This window comes from Fringilla coelebs (genome assembly GCF_963513975.1).
Source record: "Fringilla coelebs genome assembly, chromosome: 5".
NCBI classification, from domain to species: domain Eukaryota; kingdom Metazoa; phylum Chordata; class Aves; order Passeriformes; family Fringillidae; genus Fringilla; species Fringilla coelebs.
In genome coordinates this window covers 50,075,836-50,096,101 of record NC_140033.1, presented here as the reverse complement: position 1 = coordinate 50,096,101, position 20,266 = coordinate 50,075,836, and the positions used below count along the sequence as shown (strand labels likewise).

The following is a 20,266-nucleotide window of genomic DNA, read 5'->3' as shown; positions in this document are numbered from 1 at the left end:
ACAGTAAAATGACAACCAACTTCAAAACAGGTGCAAGGACGAAAAGCACAGGCAATAGACCAAACATTAGCAGGGACTGCTTATGCAGCACCTTTCTCTTCAAAGCACTCCAGATTTTCACTGCATTTATCATCCTACCTCAGCACTCACAAGACTATCTGAATGGGAGTTTGGCCAAGGTCCCAGGCCAGTTCCACGACTCATGCCAAAAGGGTCACAGAACATTTAAAGCTGTGGTCAGTCTCTGTTTTATTTGGCATTTGTAAGATGCCATTCTTTACAGGGTTCCTGTGCATTATTCCAGGACATAACACTGGTACTAAATAATCTGGAAAAGGTATCACTGGTCCATCAGCCATATGCTATCTCCTGTATTTAACCTTTTAGCTAATGAACACAGTTTGTCTCTGCCAGGTAACCAGGCTATAGACATAACAGCTGGAGAAACAGAGAGTTTATAACAATCAGTGAAACTCTGTTTTCATGTCTTGTGGGGACTTTTGCAAAACAGGCTCTGTGCTTCATTTTCTCAAAAAGATGAAATTTCTTGTGTGCTGAATAAAATTCTCCTTAGGCTACCTCTTTTCTGCCTTCCCCAGAAACCTGTTACAGATGACAAACAGACTGACCACTAACACTGCCCCACTTCAGTTCCCCATAGCTACAGATTTATCTCCTTCTTATGGGATCCAGACTCACATAAATGTGCATGAAGTGAGCCTGTATACACCCTGTCTGCCACTCTCTTGACTTGCAATTGCTGTTGGACCCTCGAAGTTGTGAGATTTTTTTGGGCAAGGATTGTACTTCTGCATTTGACACAGACAGCCCTGGGGTGAAATGACAGACCAGATAACCCTTCTTGCAACATTATATTCTATGGTCACCTGCATCTGGACATTCCCTGGAATGACAACACCCAAATCCTGGGTTTTGCCCCAGATAACTGGGATAGAAACAGCAGTCTCAATGAACTTTAAAAAAAGAACAGAAACTTAATAATGTACAACACTGAGAAGCTGATCTCCCCAAGCAGCCAGTTATTAGACCTGAGGTCAATTTTTCCACATGAATGATCTTCCAAAGTCAGACAAATTCTTCTATAAGCATCTAAACTATGCCCTGGCAAAGAGATACTCCATGGTCCCCAAAACACTTACAGTCTCAAAACACTGTACTAATGGCTTGTAGACGTGAGTAGCTGGCAAGACTGCTATGGCACATAAAAGCCAGTGGTATACATGCTTCTATGTATGTAATTGGGATATTGTTATTCTATCTGTAATCCTTATTATTGAACGAAGTTCACACAGTAATAATTTTGCCAAAGCTTTAATTAGGACCAAAAACACCAACCACAAAAAAATTATTTAAATAACTGTGGTAACCCCTTCTGCCTTCAATTTTCCTGCAACTTAGCTGACAGCAGCCAGCACCCAGAGGAAGAAAAGCTAAGCTTTTCCTATTGTCCTCCAGTGACCCCTGCCCTTTGATGTGGTCATTACAATACCAGCTGCCCATTCCCCAAGCACTAGGGAAAAGATGACATCAGAGGAAGAAAACAAAACAAGAGGGAGAAATATCTGCCCATTCATCCCCAAAAGAAGTGCTAACTAGCAAAGCTCATCACACCAGCAAAGAACTCTTCTCCCATTCCCATCCACATCCATCAGATGGTATTCATGATATCAACATAAAAAATACCCCCAAACAAACCCTACTTGTGTCAGTGTTTCTGACACCCTGGTTGGTATAGAAGCAGTGACATGAAAGAGTAAAACCAGAACAGGCTGCTCCTAACACACACTACAAAATATAGTCCATTAACAGCTTAAGACAGCTTTCAAAATTTACTAGTAGGGTCTTCTTCCTCCATTCCCTAATAGCCCACTTTGCAATGTAAAACCTTTCTAAAATATAAAGAAGGTGGATGGCAAGAGACAAAAAGGCTATTTTGAGCAATCCCCAGAAAAAGTGAGGGAGAGAACCTGCTTTCCAAAGGTGTGTCTTCACCTCCACTTGTAATTTACTTACAGAGGCAAACGTGCTGAGGTGGAGCACTGGCAGCCTCCTGAGCAGATGCTCAAATGCTTGCAAACTCCCAGGGCAAGAGAGGCAGAGGGACAGTGGCTGTTGCTAGGAGAACAGCAGGCTTCCTGCTAGACCCATACACACGCACAGGGCGGGGAAAGAAAAAAAAACAGGCCCCAAACAAAGATGCTTTCTTGAATCATGCGTGCGCATTTGCCATCTGCTGCTGCATCCAGAGCATTGTTGTGGACGTGAAGGAAGGCCTGCTGGTCTCTTCAGCTGAACTTGTTCACATGGCCAGGGGCAACTCTCTGCATTGCAGATCTCACCAAAACAACTGCACCAATGATTTAGGATTTAATGAGGGTAAAATTGTCCTCAAAAGACACTGCTAGAGTATCTGCTGAGTGGGTAGAGGATTCTTACAGGATGAGACCAGGAGGGAAGTTACAATAGCATTTACAGGAAAATAACCATTTCCCTCACATACAGTGCTAGTGGTATTACATCACTGCAGCAGATAACCAAAACCAAGCAGGTGCTCATTCTGAACATGGCACCCTCTCTTCTACAGGACTCCAAAACACTTCACACTTCACCAGCCCCAGCACATGGCCACTGTGCTACCCTGTGCAAGCACACTAGCGGCCACAGGATGGACCAGAAGAATACACTGCTAACAAGCTGTACTAGGAACACAGGACAAAGCAGTGTCTGGCTGCTAAGTGCTCTTGAAGGAGGCAGGAGCTAAGAAATACTTTCTAACACCCAGATACCATCAGATTTTTTGGCTTCACCAAAAGCTTTTACCTTCCAGAAGCAAAGGACCACAGAAAACCATAAACTTAGTCTCTACAGAACCCTGGAAGGAAGGCTCATGCTCAGAGGCCAGTGAGGGAGAGGATCAAGTTGGACAGGGCTTTGAGCAACCTGATCTAGTTAAAGGTGTCCCAGACCATGGCAAGGGTGCTGCACTAGAGCTTCAAAGGTCCATCCTGAGACAAACCACCCTACCATTCTATGATTTTCAGTCACTAAGCAAGCCATGGTCATCCAGTTAGGCACAGCATTCAGCAGGTGACAGCGATGCTCTCTCCAGAAATGCTGTTTTCAACCAGAAATAAAGTTCTCTCAGGGCAGAGATATCCCACCCCCCTCATTTTCTGCCTGAGCCCTCCTTACCTTCATAGCAGTCCCGCACTGTGCCAAAGTAAACATAGTACTGGTCATTGGTGAAGAACAGGAGACTGAGCCATGAGTCAAAGGCATAAATGGGCACGATGAAGAGGATCCGCACGATGTAGCGCTGTTCATTTGGGCAGCTATAGCAGCGGAGATGCATGTAGATCTGAGAGACGGAGAGGGGAGACCGGGATCAGCGGTATATGGAGCACAGAGGAGAAAGCAGAACTGGAGAGTCAATTGGGCCAGGAAAAACAAACTCACTAAATCACCCCTCGATTGCCTCTAGCAGCCTCAAGGTGATGAACATAAAAGAAAAGATATATCACTGTTATTGTATGGCATTGATATAGCAACCCTTAGTTTGCAGACGGGGGGAAGGAGAGGGAAGAGAAAATGGAGGCATCCAATCTAGTTTCTTATAGGGAATAGATTTATTTTTACATAACCTTGCCCATATTCTTTTTATTCATACCTTTTTTTCCAGTCATCAGTTCTACATCCCTGCTATCCTCCTTTAAGTACCTAAGATTCATTACACTGCAGGCTGCTTTTCTCTGAAAAGAGAAGGTGCAGGCACACTTGTGAATACTCATTCTTTTGGCTGTTTTGGATGCTTTCGAGACTTTCACCTGAAACAACCTAAGAGAGTCCTTTACAGCACATCCCAAAGTTGATAAGCCACAGCCCTTCTGCTCAAAAGGTGTTATTCTGCATATGGGTGACAGCACAGCCACAAAGGGTCAGCCATCTAGGGAGCACTGAGCTCATGCAGTGCGCTCAAAGGAACCACACAGTTTGTTCGGTCTGACTGCACACATGCCGATCCCTCTAAGTCACTGGCTGGGGGGGAGCACAGCATCCCCACCCTTCCCGCTCCCACCACTCACAGTTCCTTAGCCATCATTAAATTCCACACCTAAGATGCTTTTTTACAGAATACCCACCTCCCCGAAAAGGTATTGACCACAAGCACACCCTGAAGATGAGCACAACCCCTGCAATGCCCTAATAACCCAGGCAGAGCTTCAGCACTATTTGTGGGTATACTCTCTTGACCACGGAGTCAGGAGAGGCAAGGCCTCTGTACAGCAATTCTCACTGAGCTGCTGTCCCAGCTGCTGGAATTAGCAACAGCCAGCTGATTACATATGTGCCTCATCATTGACTGATTCTGCTGCCTGAAGAGGTACAAGCATTTGTTTGAAGCTTCACCCTGCATTTTGGAGTGCTGTGAGGATTCTCCAGAGACTAAAAAAACACACACTCTCATCTTTCCCCTGTACGGGAGAGGGGCTTGTGCCTCCCCAGCTGTCTGTTGCTTGTTCCTCCCTGGTCAAAACTGACTGAAGGGCTCAAAAATATTTCTGTTTCCTTTTCCTATGAAGTGCTCAAAAATACTTCCGATTCCTCTTCTTAACCCATGAGGAGCTCACAAATAACTCATTTCCTGAGGAGAACAGGTCGAAAATAAGCTAACAAACCTTAGAGATATTTTTGCCTTGCGACAATCCCACTGACACATCTCATCCAGCACAGAGAAAGCTGACACCAGAGTTCAGATGACTCCAAGCTTTGCCCTTGGGATGTCAAAAGAGCCCAGTGATCCGTGTGCCTGGGAGAGCACAGGAACTGCTGCCGTGTAAGAGGACAACAGCACATTTCAATCGACAGTGTCTCTCTGGCACTGACCTCCATGGGTTTCCTCAGAGAAGGCCATTAATGCCTAACTGTGCAATGTTATACTGCACAGGAAAATTTCTTCCTACCCTCAGCAGGTGATCAATTTGACAGGAGGATCCATGGCACTTGTAATTGTTACCCAAGCTGGTGAAACTGCAGGTGTTACTCTTATTCATCTGTGACTAATCCATTTTTTACCTTCACTAGCCCCTGTACTCCACCAATAGGCTGTACTTTTCTACATTCTAGTCATCACTCTGGAATCTACAATCCAACAGGTACAAAACATGGGTTGATAAATAACAGGGCTTGTGTTTCCCCACTGTATTTTTCAGTTCACATGACAACTGCATGAAAGAGAGGTATAGAACAGGATGCAGGGTTTGACTTACTCAGGCTCCCAGGACACCTGCCCCAGAGAGAGGGGAGGAGGAAAAAATTAAAATGAAACATTTCCTGCTACTCATTTCCACAGCAGAGTTCAGCCTGTGGAATCCACTGGCATGGGAGATCAAAGGAGGAATGTCAAACAACAGGCGACTAGGATCTTTTAGCTAACAGCTGACACAATAAAAAATGGAAATATTCAGCTAAAGACCTGTGAAAGGATGACCTAAGATAACACACCTTTCTGCAGACCTTCAAGAGATGGCCAAATGTTTTACACCTGCTAGTTTTTTAAAGTGTGCTTTCTCTCCATTCACACTATGGAAATGGTCTGTTCTGCATGTGGGGAAAAGGAAAGGATGAGAAGTACAAGTGACAGGGTTTTACCTGATGGCAGGTGATGAGCAAAGCTGTCCATACAAAGAAACCTGAGATAGCCTGAGCAGCAGTGGTCATGAGGAATATTGGCTGCTCCACAGCTGTGGGGCTGCCATCCTCTGGCATCCAGGAGAAGTTAGGAGCCGCAGCTGGAGTGGTGGCAGTTGACCCCAGTCTGGGGGCTGCAGTGACATCAGTCATCATAATCATGGTGCCTTTTGGTGTGAGGTTCCAGTTGGGTTTGCTAAAGAGCTGCCCACAGGCCAAGACCTGTCAGGGAAGAGAACCACAAAGCAATTGAACCAAGCTGAAAAGAGTCAGGAATGTAATAGAACTTTGCATCTCTCACATGCCTTCCACCAGGCTGCTCACATCTTTGTGAGCAGGACCTGGGTAAGTCTGCCACTGCCACCCCTTGTGATACAACAGATCATGTGATACTCAGGAACCTCTGACAGCCCCCCAGAGATCATGAAATTTGGCCACTGCCATCATCACCCCCCTTCTGCAATAAAAATATATAAGATGAATACAGCATTCACCAGAGATCACAGAATCATAGAATGGTTTGGGTTGGAAAGGACCTTGAAGACCATTTAGTTCCAAGCCCTGTGCTATGGGCCAGGGACTGCTTCCACTAGACCAGGCTGCTCAGAGCTCCAACAAACCTGTCCCTGAACACTTCAAAGGATGGAGCATCCCTAAGTCCTCTGGGCAGCCTGTGCCACTGTCTCACCTCTCTCACAGCAAAGAATTTCTTCCTAATACCTAATTTAATCTACTCTCAGTTTACAGCCATTTCCCTTAGTCCTATCACTACACACCCTTGTAAAAAGATCAGAAGGAAGTATCTAAACCTACTGGAAGATGACAGGCATAATTAAGTTAACATCTCTATTTTCCATAAGAGTACAGGCTATTCTGCTGTGTCCTAGCATCATGGTTAGCCTGCCAAGCAGCAACAAGCAACAAGAACATGTGCCACAGTGTCCCTGTGCAGGAAGGGGGCAGGGGGAAGAATATCCTAATTTCTCCAGCAAGCAATGCCCACCTCTCCTACAGCCATGCTGAAAACCACCCCAAAGCACTCTCATTGAAGGATATGCACTGAAAGCTCTCCTCACTTTGACAGTGTGAACAGCAAGAAAGTCATGCTTTTACCAAAATTTGTATGGCATGGTACATTTAGCCAGCCTGTCATTAATGTTACTAACTTTGCACTGTTTTCTACAGGATGTGAATTTAATCTGATTGGTTTTTAAAAGCCAGCTGACACATAAAAACATACAGAACACAAGAATATGCAAGATTCCAAACCAGCATGACCCTTGGCCATTTCTTGGCTAAAAAGCTATTTTCTTTCAATGGAAAAAATTCTTGACGGTCTAAGATCTAAAGTAGCTATTATTTTCAATTTGGTCATAAGCAGCTCTAGTGTGACCTCTGGATTGTAGGAAGATAATCCACTTAAACCAAGATCACAAGCAGGCAGCCATTGGTCGTATCCATTAGAAGAGCTGCTTCTGATCCCCCTATCAAAGGAAACAGCATAATATTGCCTCCCTCTGATAACCTCCTAATATTCTTCAGAAGAGCACTTCTATAAAAGCTCAAGTCATTGCTTTTACACAGGCCTTTATAATCAGAGGATGGAAAGGGCTTTGGAAAGGCCAATGATCCATTGCCAGTTTACAGCTGCACCAGGGAAGGACACATCTGTCACCTACTGACAGGTTGTTACAGAACACAAAAGAGAATATATGTTCACAGAGGAACTGTCCCAGCCCTGCTCCACCTGAAGCCACAGCACAAACTAGGGAACACGTACCCAGTGAAAGCAGAGTGCCAGTAGCAAGTCCTTTCCACATGCACACTAAGGCACAAAAATGGCCCCTTTAGCATAGGCTTTTCCAAGGCACACACTCGTATCACCAGTGTGCAGCAGTCTGATGTTACCTTATGTCACACTCCACCTCCTTTCTGCTTTCTTCCATGGGGGAAAAAGAAAAGTCCTGGGAAACACTCAGATTTGTTTAAGCATGTCTTACTATAGGGGGAGCTGCACAAGTGCTGTGCTTTAATTTACAAACTAATCGTCAAACCTGGCTTTTCTTTCCAACAGATCCCTGCTCTGAGTTATGCTTTCCATAACTGCATGTACAGTAGGATAATTCCTCTCCAATCCTGATCAGTACAGAAAATGTAACTTAATTTTTGAGCTTCTAAGCATACACACACACACACATTTCATCATCTGTACTATATCTAAATATTTGGAGAGATGGAGGCTGGGTGGAGATATCACAAGTTAGCAAGACTTTTATTGCTTTTAAAAGAAAGGGATTTCTACCCAAGTAATTTCTGAAGCAACTGAATATGCACAGTGCTGAGAGTGATTCCACAAAGCTCAAGAAGGGCACATCTAAAATGAAATCAGAGCAGATGCACCTGTGGTTAACCTAGCTCTAAATAAAGTCCAGCCAGCTGCAGTCCTGCACATCCCAGTGCACTTTGGGAGCTATGCAAGACAGGAAGCTGCTAAGCCCTTCCAAAAGTTCATGGGGGAGAGGATCTGTACAGCAGACCACAGGTGCCAGGAGAAACAGGACCTGGACCTCCACACTCCAGCTAATCAAACCACATCAGCAGCAGAGACCCAAATGCAGCAGCAGTAACATCAAGAGAACCAATGATCTGAAAGGGAATTCTTCTGTGTCTCTGCACTCATTTAAAAATAAGTAAAAACAGCAAAAAGTGATCAACAAGCATTTTGTCATGACAAGGGTTATGTATTCATAAGCAAGGTCAGTCATAAATTGAAGTTGTGTATGTAATCTTAACACTGCCCCCTTGTGATTATACATCAACAGCCATTAATTACAGGATTGTGCATCATTCTTCACCTAATCCCCTTCAATTCACACAGTCATTGAAATTAATAACTTTTTCCACCACTGTGTTCTGAAAGAAAATATACAAACCCTCTTATAAAACAGGGTTTACATCTGTCACCTTGATTTTTTAAGATTTTCTAAGTTTTCTGATGTTTACATTCTTGTAACGAACTTTCTCACACACTTTCTGTAAATAGCTTATTGTTTTGCATTCTTTATGGAAGCAGAGAAATTTGATAGACTGTTGGTTGGTCCAGTGTCATTGGAGAGGTGGCACTGTCACCCTCCAATCCACTGTCACTTTTGGAAATCTATAAATGTTGGAGTCAGAAATTAAAAAGTCTCTTTTTACCTTGAAAGAGCAGCGTGTCCGTGTCGTGTTATTTCATGTCTATAGTGACATTCTACTCAAACCACCTCACCCATGAGCACTCAGGGCTGCCCCTGAGGACAGCATTTTATTTCCTTCACACCTTTTATTGGTTCTATGCATCAGTTTGCAGCTCATTCTCCTTTCTAGTGAAACACTAAGGAATGCTGTACTCCAAAATCCACAAAATTAACATAAGCCTTCCAAATTATCCCTTCTAATCTCCTCAAGTCCCACACACCACAGGTGACAGGTGTAAGTAGCGCACAAAGCTGTTGTTATGAAATTCTACTGTATGCAAGAAGCTGAAGCTATAAGAGCAATTCCAGTCCATACTTAAGAAACAGGTAATAGCACAGATGACTGGAGCCTTAATCAGGAAAGTGGATTTCAGCTCATTCACTGCCACCAGCTCAGTCTGCTAGCTCCTCTTCTGCCATTTTAAAAAGAGTGTTGTGAGGGTGGGCTGTGGCAACTCATCTCAACAGGCCTTGCTTCTGAGATGTCTCTTCCCACTGTGCAACAGGACATAAGTCCAGAAAAGGCCAGAAAAGCTGGTGCCTGGGAACATGTCACAACAAAAATACTGCCTTGATAAGCTACAGATCCAGTGCCTTGGTATCAGCAGCTTCCCTCTTACACTGTGAATGTGTTTTGACATTTATTTCTTAGGCACCTACCTCCATCACAGCCCAAGCCAGCACCACAACACACTTTCCTGCTTACTCTCATGCCTGGGTAAAAAGGTACTTTCCAACAGCTATAAAGCTATTCCCTATTCACCTCCATCACCTCCTGGCTGTGATCTCTTTCCTGGTGCTGCTCCCAGCTGGCTGTATTTCTCTGTTGTTTCTTGTGCATTTTAAGCTCCCTGGGACAACCATCTTTTTGTTCTCTGTCCATACAGTTCCCAGCACTGCAAGGTACCAAACCACGAGGAAAGCGCTTGAAATTACCATATGTCAAATTAGGGGCATTTGGAAACCCAAATTACCAATGCAATACAAACCAATCTAATGCATAATAAATTTTGAAGCATTTCTTACTCTTCTACCATATCCTGTTTTCTCTTCCCACCTGTTTTATCCTTGCTTTCAGTTCAAGGAAGAGTAAATCTCCTTGCACACTTATTCTCCCTCTCCGGAGAGCACTCCTAAACATATCAAAGGAAAATATTTCAACATTTCTAGATTTCACTCCTGGAGCTTTCCCCATCTCCAAGTGACTACCTTGCTCCCCCCGGAGGTAACCTGCAACATAACAGGACCGTGACAGAGACCCCAAAAAGCACCAAAATTTGGAAACAGGAAACAAGCACACATTAAAGTACATCTGTGTAAACACACAGGACTTTTGGACACAGGTTAGGTGTATTTCAGGATGGCCATAAGAAATCTGGATCAGAGCTAGTATTATTCTTCTACATGGGTTACAGGAGTTTCTGGCAGTACTGAGGTCGATACACAACCACTTCCCAACATGGAAGGGACGGATCACACTCCCATCCCCTACAAGCTGTCACCAGTTCCTGCCCAGATGTCATCACAAATTATGTACATTAAAACAAGCTGCCAGGGCATTAGCTTAAACACCACACTAGTACCTCTTACACTTATCTAACACATCTTCTGAAAACACTTTGGGAGTACTCGGGGCACTCTCAGTGCAAGGAAGGGAAAAGAAAACAGAACAAAGCCTGTGCTATTTCTATCAAGACAACTATCCTGATAAAACCCCAGAGATGCAGAACACTGTTACAAATATTCTTGATAGAGAAGAAGCTGCAAATGGCATGGGGACCAGTTCTCTTAATGATACCACACACATGTAAAGTAGCAGGGATGTGTCCACATGGCCTGCATCCACAGAAAAACCAGCATACTAATTCTCCATCAGGAGCAGATTGCCAGTCCTGTATCTTTGGGAAACAGAGACCTCCAGTCTCCAACATTAACATGGCAGCTTCTTCTGCTGAAAATAAACTCAAAACAGAAAACAGACAGGATGTGGCAAAAGTGAAAACAAAAAACTTAATTTCTGGCTTGCATAAAGGCATGGAAAATGTTACCACTGAGTAGGAGCTATTTCTACATAAACATAAATAAGAAAACCTCACTTCTGACACAACAAAAGTGATGTAAGAGGAGGGAAGAAAGGTTCATCCTTTAGTTCCATGGGGTACATCTGAATATTCCAACACAATCTAGTAAAGGAGGAGGAGTTTGCCTGCTCTGATCAAGACCTACCCCAGTGGCAACAAGAAAAGAACCCCAAACAGCAGGACTCAGAAGCTGTTCTCTCCCATCTGCAAAAACAATCTGTGGTTTTAAAATAGATCATCTCATCCGAGGCTGAAAGTATTTAATTTCTAAACTGCTGAGTGAGCAAAGAACGATACACAAAGCTATCCCATGAAAGAGTCTTAACAGCTAAGCCTCCTTCTGCTGTACAAGACACAAACCAAAAAAACACACACAACCTGGCTGCAAGGCTCTCCTGGAGAGCTACGAGACAAGAAAATGTTCTTTCCTTTAAACTTACTCCACAGTTATATTGATTTAAATGTCCACCATACTGAACTTTGTTAAAATACCAGAAAAACATTTTCCATTCCCCTCAAATTCTTATTTCTTCAAGAGTTTCTCCATTAAATTATCTTTATTCTGGATCCAAAAAGGCCAATACAGAAGTGCCATGTAGTAGACAAATCAGAGCCTGAACTTTCTGCATTTATTAGGACACAAGCAAGAGCTCTATATTAGTGAAAGCAGAAGCTTAATGTTTTTGACAATGTGCCCTAGACTTAGAAGGAATACAAAAACACAGGACAAAATGGTTCAATGTTTATTTTAGATCATTTTAATTATAACAATGCCTAGAACTGCCAACTGGGACCAGCTCTTTCTATTGTGCTAGATATATAAGATAAATAATTAATCTGAGGTGTTTTCAACACCCAAAGGGATGGCATCACCAGCTGAAATGGCAAAAGAGAGGAAAAGGGGCAGGTAGATAGGACAAAAGAGCACTACACAGTAAGAGAGTCACTGGCACAGCTGAAATCAGTGATAGCAATCCAAGTAAAATCAAATGCTTTCACATTTATTACTTCTTAAATTGCTTTTGCTCTCTGGGGTGGCATCTAGTTTACTTAGCTATGAGACATGAAAAGGCCCCAGCAGTGCATTTTTAAGCTCTCCAGCAGCACTCCCAAAACAATCAGAGTTAATATGTGACCTGGCATGCAATTTTACCTAGTAAAACTCATCTACATTTTACTGCTTACATGCTGGGCAAAGCTTTCTTAACTTCAAGTCGGTCAAAGTCAGCCCACAATACACACCTGACACACAGGCACACATGGATAACCCTGAACACACATGAGCAATGCTGTGCTCAGTCACAAGACAGGCACTCACCAGACTCACAAACACACCCAGTGCTTGCATCTGCAGCTGCTGCACCCCATGTCAACTTAACATGCTTGTCTGTCTGCACAACAAGTGCAGATTCAAATGCAGTTCTCCTCAGTGTTATTTCTTCAGAGTGAGCAGTCTGAAGAGATGCCTGAGTCACAATTTCACAGCTGTCGGTACAGTCAGTGGAACAAGGGGAAAGTGTCACTGGGACAGAAGACCACTAGGGTCAGCAAGAGTGGAGCAGGGAGCCATTAGCTCAGAAACAGAAGGTAGAGGAGTCAGGCACCTAAGGCAGACCAAACCACATGGCAAGGTACACACCTACTAAGCCATACTCAAGAGATGATCCCATGCCTACATACACATAAGACCGCACTCACACACAAACAATTTAACCTTCAACACGGTCACACCCCTATGTTCCTCATTTTAGGGAAACTAAAATCTGAGAATACCACAAAAATCTTCTGCACATGCAGTTCACACAGCCCCCACCCATTTTGCTAGCCTATAGTCATCCTAAGAGAAGCTTCACCTCCCCATGCGCCCATTAAAAAACTCAGAATCAACAACAAAACCCTTTTACCCTGAGCCATGCACTCTTCTTTCCAGAGTTTTTTTCTGCTCTATTAATTTCTGTTGTCTCACTGTATTTGCACAGCCCTCCTCCCCCCATCCTCCTCCTCCTCTTTTTTTTTTTGTGGACTGACCCACATTGTGATAGGTCAATATCTAACATCCAGTCCCTTTTTTGGAAGAAGACAGGAAAAAAGAGAGAAAGGGGGAGGGAGAGGAGGAGAAGGGATGTTCCCCAACCTTCTCTCCTTTGAGAACAGGATCAAACATACTTAGGCCACGCACTGCATCCCTTTCCCATACTCCCAACAGCCCAACTCCACACAAACCAGGCAAGCCCTCTGCTCCCAGGGGAGAAACAAAGAAAGAGTGTAAAGATATTCTGCCACTGGCAGAGGGGAAAGAGGCAAGAAGAAAAAAGGATGTGTTGTAAACAGTTGTGTCCCACATGACAGAGGATGTTTGCATTTCATTTTCCAAACTCTCAAGAACAAAGTCAAATCAGAACTTACTCCACCAACACTTGCATTCATTGTTTCCCACCTGTGAGTGCCAAGACAGGGTAGACAATAGTTTTAAAGTTACCACAGGGTATACAGCTCTTTTAAGAAGAATCAGAACTCAAACTCTACAGCAGCATGGAAAAGTATTGAACTTGTGGCAGTCACACACAACGGAAGTTTTTCTAATACATTAGAGTATACTTTTCCACCCAGAAGATGACATATAGAATCTATCAGATCAGATCCATACAATCTAGCAAATAAATGAGCTGAAAGAACCCAGACATCTTATCAGAGGTCTAGGCAACTGTGCAGTGGTGCATATGAGGGCAATGGCACATCTGACTTCCCCAGCAATCATTCTCTGACGCAGACATGTAGCAGTGATGAACACTGCAGGAGTAAAATCAGTGATTCTCAACAAAGCATGCAAGGCCACACTTCTATAAAGCCATTTTGTTATTGGTGGCTGGCTTCTTTTTGTTTGTAGTTTGTTGCTCTTTTTTTAATTTTTTTTTTCCGCTAAACCTTTGGACTTAGGACACAAACATCCTTCCTAATTCCTCAAAATCAGGAACTCCTAAATTCATTGCTCCTATCTAATAGCCCCTCTACACTTCTCCCCTGCCCTGCTACTTCATCAAGAAAAATAAAAATACTACAGAGGCAAAGATCTGAAAGCCAAATTAGGACCTTTGTATTCCTGGATACATGGGAGTCTCTTTATACCAAAAGCCATCAGCAGCAATGCATCTTCTCTATACAGAAAAAAATCATGCCAAGCATCAACCCAAGAGGGTGCATGCTTAAAAAAAAGGACAAAGCTTTAACTCAATGTTTCCAGACACTCTGACATTAAATTATGCAGTTGCATGAAGTTACTTGAAAGGGAATTTGTATAAATGACTTTTGGCTTAAGATTCTTGTAAAATCAGTGCCATCACAAAGTCATTGGGAGGGGGGAAAGGAAGTCTGTAAGTCAGGAGAGTTTGGAGGAAGAGAGACATCACTCCCAGCTGACAGGACAAATAGCTGCAAATAGCTTCACCCACAACTAACTAGTCTTTCATAGCAAAAAGTGCAAGGAAGAGACAAGATATGGTGATCCAAGAAGAGAAATTCACTCACTTCTAACCTGCCTCTTGAAGTGACTGACTTGTCCATGTTCATTTCAAGTAACCTGGACAGAGACACAGCTACATTACTGCTACTGAGGCTGTATCTGTGTTGGAGATGACCAGGCAGCTGCAGGCTCCCAAGCAATCAGCTCAGCAGCCGCCAACAGCATCCATGTCATGTTCTGCAGCCTGAGGAGGGAACACTGGGTCTGCAAGGTCAGCTTTTAAGGTATTATTTCATCTCATCTTCTTGAAGCCTCACTGCTGCACTGTGTAACATGTTGCAGTCATTTTCTTTGCTGAATCAGAGGGATTTGTTGTTTTGTTTGTTTTTTTTTTTACTAGCGAGTTGATCAGGAGCCACCACATACAAAACACCCAGGCAGAAATGGACGCTTTGGGGCTAGACACAAAAAATGCGAGGCCGTGACACCAACTCTCTGTGCTCTTGGTCACTCTTCATTACACAACATCCTCAAATAGCTGATCCTTTCCGTATCATCAGACTCCCAGGCACTGTGACTGTAAGATAATAATAGCAACATTCCCATCCTTTCAATACAGAGACAGACTTGAGGGTGGGGAGACAAATATCCAGGTAGTGTATGGGTTAATACTGCAGGTAGAATGTCAGTTATTTCCCTTCTCAGGTTTCCTGTGAATTATTTCCCTCTGGGGCTATAAAGACCTGGTCAAAGCCAGATACAGCACAGTCCCTAAGCAGCTTGCCTATACACTGTATTTTCCCTGGACACAGCTTGCTCTGTTGCCTTCCCAGACACGTTACTTACACCATCAGAAACAAAAACCCCATGCAGGATGACCTGATTTTTAAAGAGAGAGAACCTGGCTATGAGCAAGTACTCCAGCCCCTGCCTCTTCTTAGAAGAGAGAGATTCTGAGGTGGTTGCAACTCATGGCTTTGTCTGGCAGAATTTCACTTCCAAAACTTTCCTGGGGAATTGCTGCTCTGAAAACAAGTCCAGTTGCTCTCCCCAAAAGAAGTCCATGCAGGGGAAAAAAACAAAAACCAAAAACCCCCCAAAACAACAACAACAAGAATAAAAACTAAAACCAAACAAACAAAACACCAAACCCCAGAAAAAAAAATGGGAGAGGGGGGAAAAAAAAGGAAAAAAATACTTCAAATCCCATACTATAAGGGTGTTTTCAGTTCAAGCACTGTAATATTTTACAGTTGTTTTACCTAAGTGTTTCAATCCATCTTATCACAGCGTCAAACTGCTTTCAGAGTCCCAAGCACTCTGGCAGGATGTGATGTCTTGACAGGAAACCACTCTTCCACCACAAGAAAGCAAACCCCAATGATCTGGGAAGAAGTGAGAACAGCACACAACAGACACAGCTCTCCAAGCAAACAGCTGGGCAAGCCAGCACACAAAACTCCAACCCAGTGCTATTCTCTACAGCACCTCAAATTTCCAGGGCCTTGACAAGCACAATCAATCACAAACTCTAAAGCAGAGAAGAGCTTCTGCCCCCAGCCAGGGCTGCTCAATAACACCCAGCTGCTTTGTTACACAGGCAGCCAGCAGCAGGCATGTACTAGAAAACTCGACTGTACAAAGGTTAAATGCAGTTTCTGAGGCTGTGCTGTCCTCTTCATACTGCAGACAGACCAACCTGTACATTCACTGCTGCTTTCCTTGGTTTCCTCAATTTTAGGCTGGAAACACTGAGAAAACGAGTCATAGCAATGGCACTGCAGAATCAGCAAGGCTGATTCGAAACTTTGTGTTTTACTTCAAACTTCATTCAATACAACACTGGGCTCTTGAAGCAGCTAGGACCAAACAACAAACATCTCCTGAGGAATTCACTGTTTCCACTGCTGCAAGAGCTCAAAGATATCCTTAGAGCCGCTGGAAAATAAAACAGGCACTTGTGCTAGAAGGAGCAGGTAACAATTTATCTCCCTCAATGTAAACAAAAGCCAATTAAAAACGAAACCAAAACAGGAAGGGAGAAGGAATGAAGGGTAAGTTCCTCACATGGAAATTAAAAGGTTGTCATCTTACACCAAAACATGATTATTAGATGCTTTAGTAAGTGCAGCAGTAGAACTGGGTAGAAAAAGGGACTACCTTTTTTGAGGGGGAAGGAGGTGTTTTAAAAGCTATTTTGTGCTAGGAAAAAAGCCCACCCACCCTTCTTTTATCCATAAGAAGAAAAGAATCCGAATCCCCAATTGCAAAAGCTCACCTCCCAGCCTGCTACCAGCAAACAGGCAAAGAAGCTGACAGAGAATAAGGCAGATTTCTAGCTGGATTCTGTCAAATGGTTAGAGACCAGACAGCTCAGAATGCTTTTGCCAGACCAGCCAGTCACACTGAACTTCACTTTCTGACCAGTCTATCTAAGAACCTTCCCCTTTTGACTGCCACGTGTCCTAAGGAGACAGACAAACTGAAGTCCAAAAGGTGCCCAGTGGCTGGGAGTGGCTGGCTCATCCCCTTGCTCCACCTGTTCAGCACTTCTTTGTGATCCACCTGAGCTGGATCACAACGAAAAACATCTACCCGCACCACCGAGCTGGTCAGAAACGCTGACTTCACTGGTAAAGCTTCCCAACCATTTTGCAGCAAGACAAATCACTCCTGCTCCAGATGCAGAGGCACCCACCTGCTGCTTCCATGCCACCTAAGGTTTACAGTACAACTCTAATGACAGTATTAAGGACCAAAAACCTGCTCCCCTAGACTAGAGCAGCTTTGAAACCAATTTCCTTGGAAACAATGGTGAAAAGAAAGCCTGAAGTAGGCCTTTCTGGGACACCTCCACCATAAGAAAAGCTCTCCCAAACCCCCTATTGTTTAGTACTTAGCCACCATCCCAAAAAGCATGACAGTTTATTTTTTTTGCCAACAGTACCACACAAATACAAACCTTTAGTATTAGAAACCTGAATAACACAAACATTTCTAGAGAAATCTGTGTCCCCTTTTAGGGAGGCTGCTAAGCTCTTAGACCAAAGGGTAACATCCAGCAACACAAGTTCAAAGGCACAGTTAACTGCTGTATTAAAAGAGCCAAGTCTTTGTTAGTGGGTTGTATGCTCTATTACATTTTCATTGATTGTTTTCTTTTTTTTTTTTTTTTTTTTCAGGACAGGAAAGCCATTTCTATTCCCCCTATTAGCCTTTGCTCTATTATTGATCAATGTCTTCTATTTTTATCTTTAACAGAGGTAAACAGTCTTCTCTCTGGGGAAACCCGTCTTTACGTCTTCAATAATTACTCCTGTTCAAGCTCCTTTCATGGCAAGAACAATTTCAAACTTTCTGTAAGCAGGAGCCATCTTCACTATTTTCTCTAGATTTCCCACTCCTCCTCCTCCACCCACTCCTGACAGCTTCAGAGTGTTCAAGGCAGCTTTCACAGAGCTGTCCCTGAAATCACTCTAGTCCCTTTCCACAATTCATCAGAACTCAGTCACGCACACGTTCTTCCAAAACCCTCCTTCCACTACACGCTGCAGCTGCCAAGGCTGACTTCAGCCCTTACAGAGCAATTAAGATTTTGAGACACCACAAGCATCCGAACAAGACCCACCACAACTCACAGTGCAAGAGAACGCAGGCACAGTATCAGCCTCCTCACACACCTACCACATCAGCACACGCACGAGGCGTCTGTCAGTCTATCCAGTGCCAAAGGAAACCCAACAAACACAAATCGGGTGCCCACCACGTTACTGCAGCCTACTGAGCTCCCAGCCCACCCAGGACAGACGCACCCGTGCATACAGAGACAGCCACCCAAGGGCACCAAAGAGCGTGACAGCGGCGGGGAACGAGGGGGCTGTGCTGGGGCGTGTGCGTGCACAGGGAGAGTGGAACAGCTGCAGCAAGGACAGGTTGCGGGGAAGGAGGGAGAGGAAGGCATTGGGTGGGCTGCACCGGGGATGGGGGCTGCCCTGGGAGGCTGTGGGTAGACGCGAGGGTGGGCGGTGTGTGCGTTGGTATGGAGGCCATGCGGGAGGAATGTGCGCGGAGGGGGAATGGCGGGGGCAGCCCTGAGGAGAAGGGGGCGCACACCGGGAGGGGAACGGGGCGGAGGGCTGAGTGGGGACGGCGGGAGTAGCGCGGGTCACGCCGGGGAGCGGGAGGAGCAACGGGGGAGCGGGAATAGCGACCACACCGGGCCGACGCGGGGCGCAAGGTGAGTTCGTGGGCGCCTCAACGAGCCACCCCCGCGCCAGCGCGGCCCCTCCGGCCCGCCCGGCCCGCGCGCCCGCTGCCGCCCCCGCCACGTCTTACCGTGCAGCGGGCGGGCGGGCGCGGCCCAGCCCGGTGGGGCGAGGAGGGGTCGGGTCGGGCCCTGCCCGCTGCCCCGCGGGCGGCGCCGGCACCGGCGCGGGGGCGCGGAGGCCTCAGGAGCCCATGGCGACGCCGGGCCCGGCCCGGCCCTCCCTCCGCGCCTGCGCACGGCACCGCGCGTGCCGCCCACTGCCCGCGAGGGAGGGCGAACAGGGTGACGTCACCACTCCTCTCTTAAAGGGGCAGCGCCGCCGGGCGCGGGTGACGCGGCGCCTTTGCGCAGCGCCGGGCGGAGGCGTGCGCTTCCCGGCGCCGGGCACGCCGGCGGTCCAGCGGCTCTTCCCGCCCGCCCGGGCGGCTAAAGGCAGTACTGGCCTCAGGAAGAGCCTTCCCCAAGCAGATTTCCACCCGATCTCAGCGCCGATTGCCCCCGTACCCCAAGTGAAACAAGCACACGGAGAGCTGTTGGAAAGCAAAGTCGTGCCTCTACTCAAGTCTGAACAAGGCACTCTGAGTCTAAAAAAAAAAACAAAAAAACAAACCAAAACCACAAAAGCCGAACGAAGAAAGAAAGCAAACGCACCACACCCTAGAACGTTTAATACGACTCTGTTAGCAAAAGGAGGCGACATCCTACTCGCGATAGGGTTGATGATTTTCTCCTTTTCTCCTGCTGCATTACAAGTCCCCTTGCCCATCTTGAAACAGATACGGAGCTGCTACCACACATGCCCCAAAATGGCAGCGCATTCCCGTTCTGTCCCAGGGCAGAACTCCTGCCCCAAACATCCCCATAGCTCCTGGACCCTGCCAGATCACGGCTCTGCTGCCTCCACCACACTGCAGGGAAGGGCAGTGCTGTCCTATACACAGGAAACGTCCCCCTTTTCTCACAGAAAACAGGATTTACAACGGAAAAAGTCCAGTTTCATTCTGATGCAGCAAAAACACACTCAAAATGGAGGCAGGGCAAATGCAGGGTAGAGGTAACGGCAGAATACCCCATACCCGTGGAACTACCTTGCTCTTCCCATCCCTTCTACACTCATCCCTGGAGCTGGAAGACCTATGCAGCAGGGATACAAAGGAACAGCTCTTCCTGGCCAGCTGGCAAAGAACAGGCTTGGAAAGAATTTGCAAAGTCACCAAGATCCATCATTTATTCCCAGCAGGTGTTTCTGAAAATAAGTTTCAAGGGTTTGACAGAGCCTGGAAGAAACAGGCTTCTCATCAGGATAATGCAGGGATGTGTAACTATAGGAGCAGCAATTTAGAAATAAATCAGTATTAAAATTTAGTATTTTACTGCCAGACTGGTCAGACAAGCAAAGGAGGAGAAACCCAAACAAACCACACCAGCACAGACACCGAAGCAGCAGGTGCCACTCCACAGAGAGCTCAGTCTGTTTGCACCAGGCACTGTGCTGTTGTCAAGTGCTCCGCGC

General features: G+C 45.4%; 1 protein-coding gene across 2 annotated transcripts in view; it reads right to left on the bottom strand.

Annotated features, from left to right (window-relative positions):
- Window positions 1-18,982, bottom strand: part of TMEM184B (transmembrane protein 184B) — a 30,727-nt gene extending 11,745 nt beyond the window's left edge. Inside the window, exons 1-3 of one of the 2 annotated variants that reach the window (XM_084205603.1) lie at window positions 18,822-18,982; window positions 5,671-5,931; window positions 3,214-3,379 (exon numbers count right to left, since the gene is read on the bottom strand). In XM_084205603.1, coding sequence (XP_084061729.1) covers window positions 3,214-3,379; window positions 5,671-5,871 — 367 coding nt within the window. In that variant the 5' untranslated portion in view covers window positions 5,872-5,931; window positions 18,822-18,982. The remainder of the gene's footprint in view (window positions 1-3,213; window positions 3,380-5,670; window positions 5,932-18,821) is intronic. The other variant, XM_084205602.1, reaches the window with a different exon arrangement.
- Window positions 18,983-20,266: the final 1,284 nt, after the last annotated feature.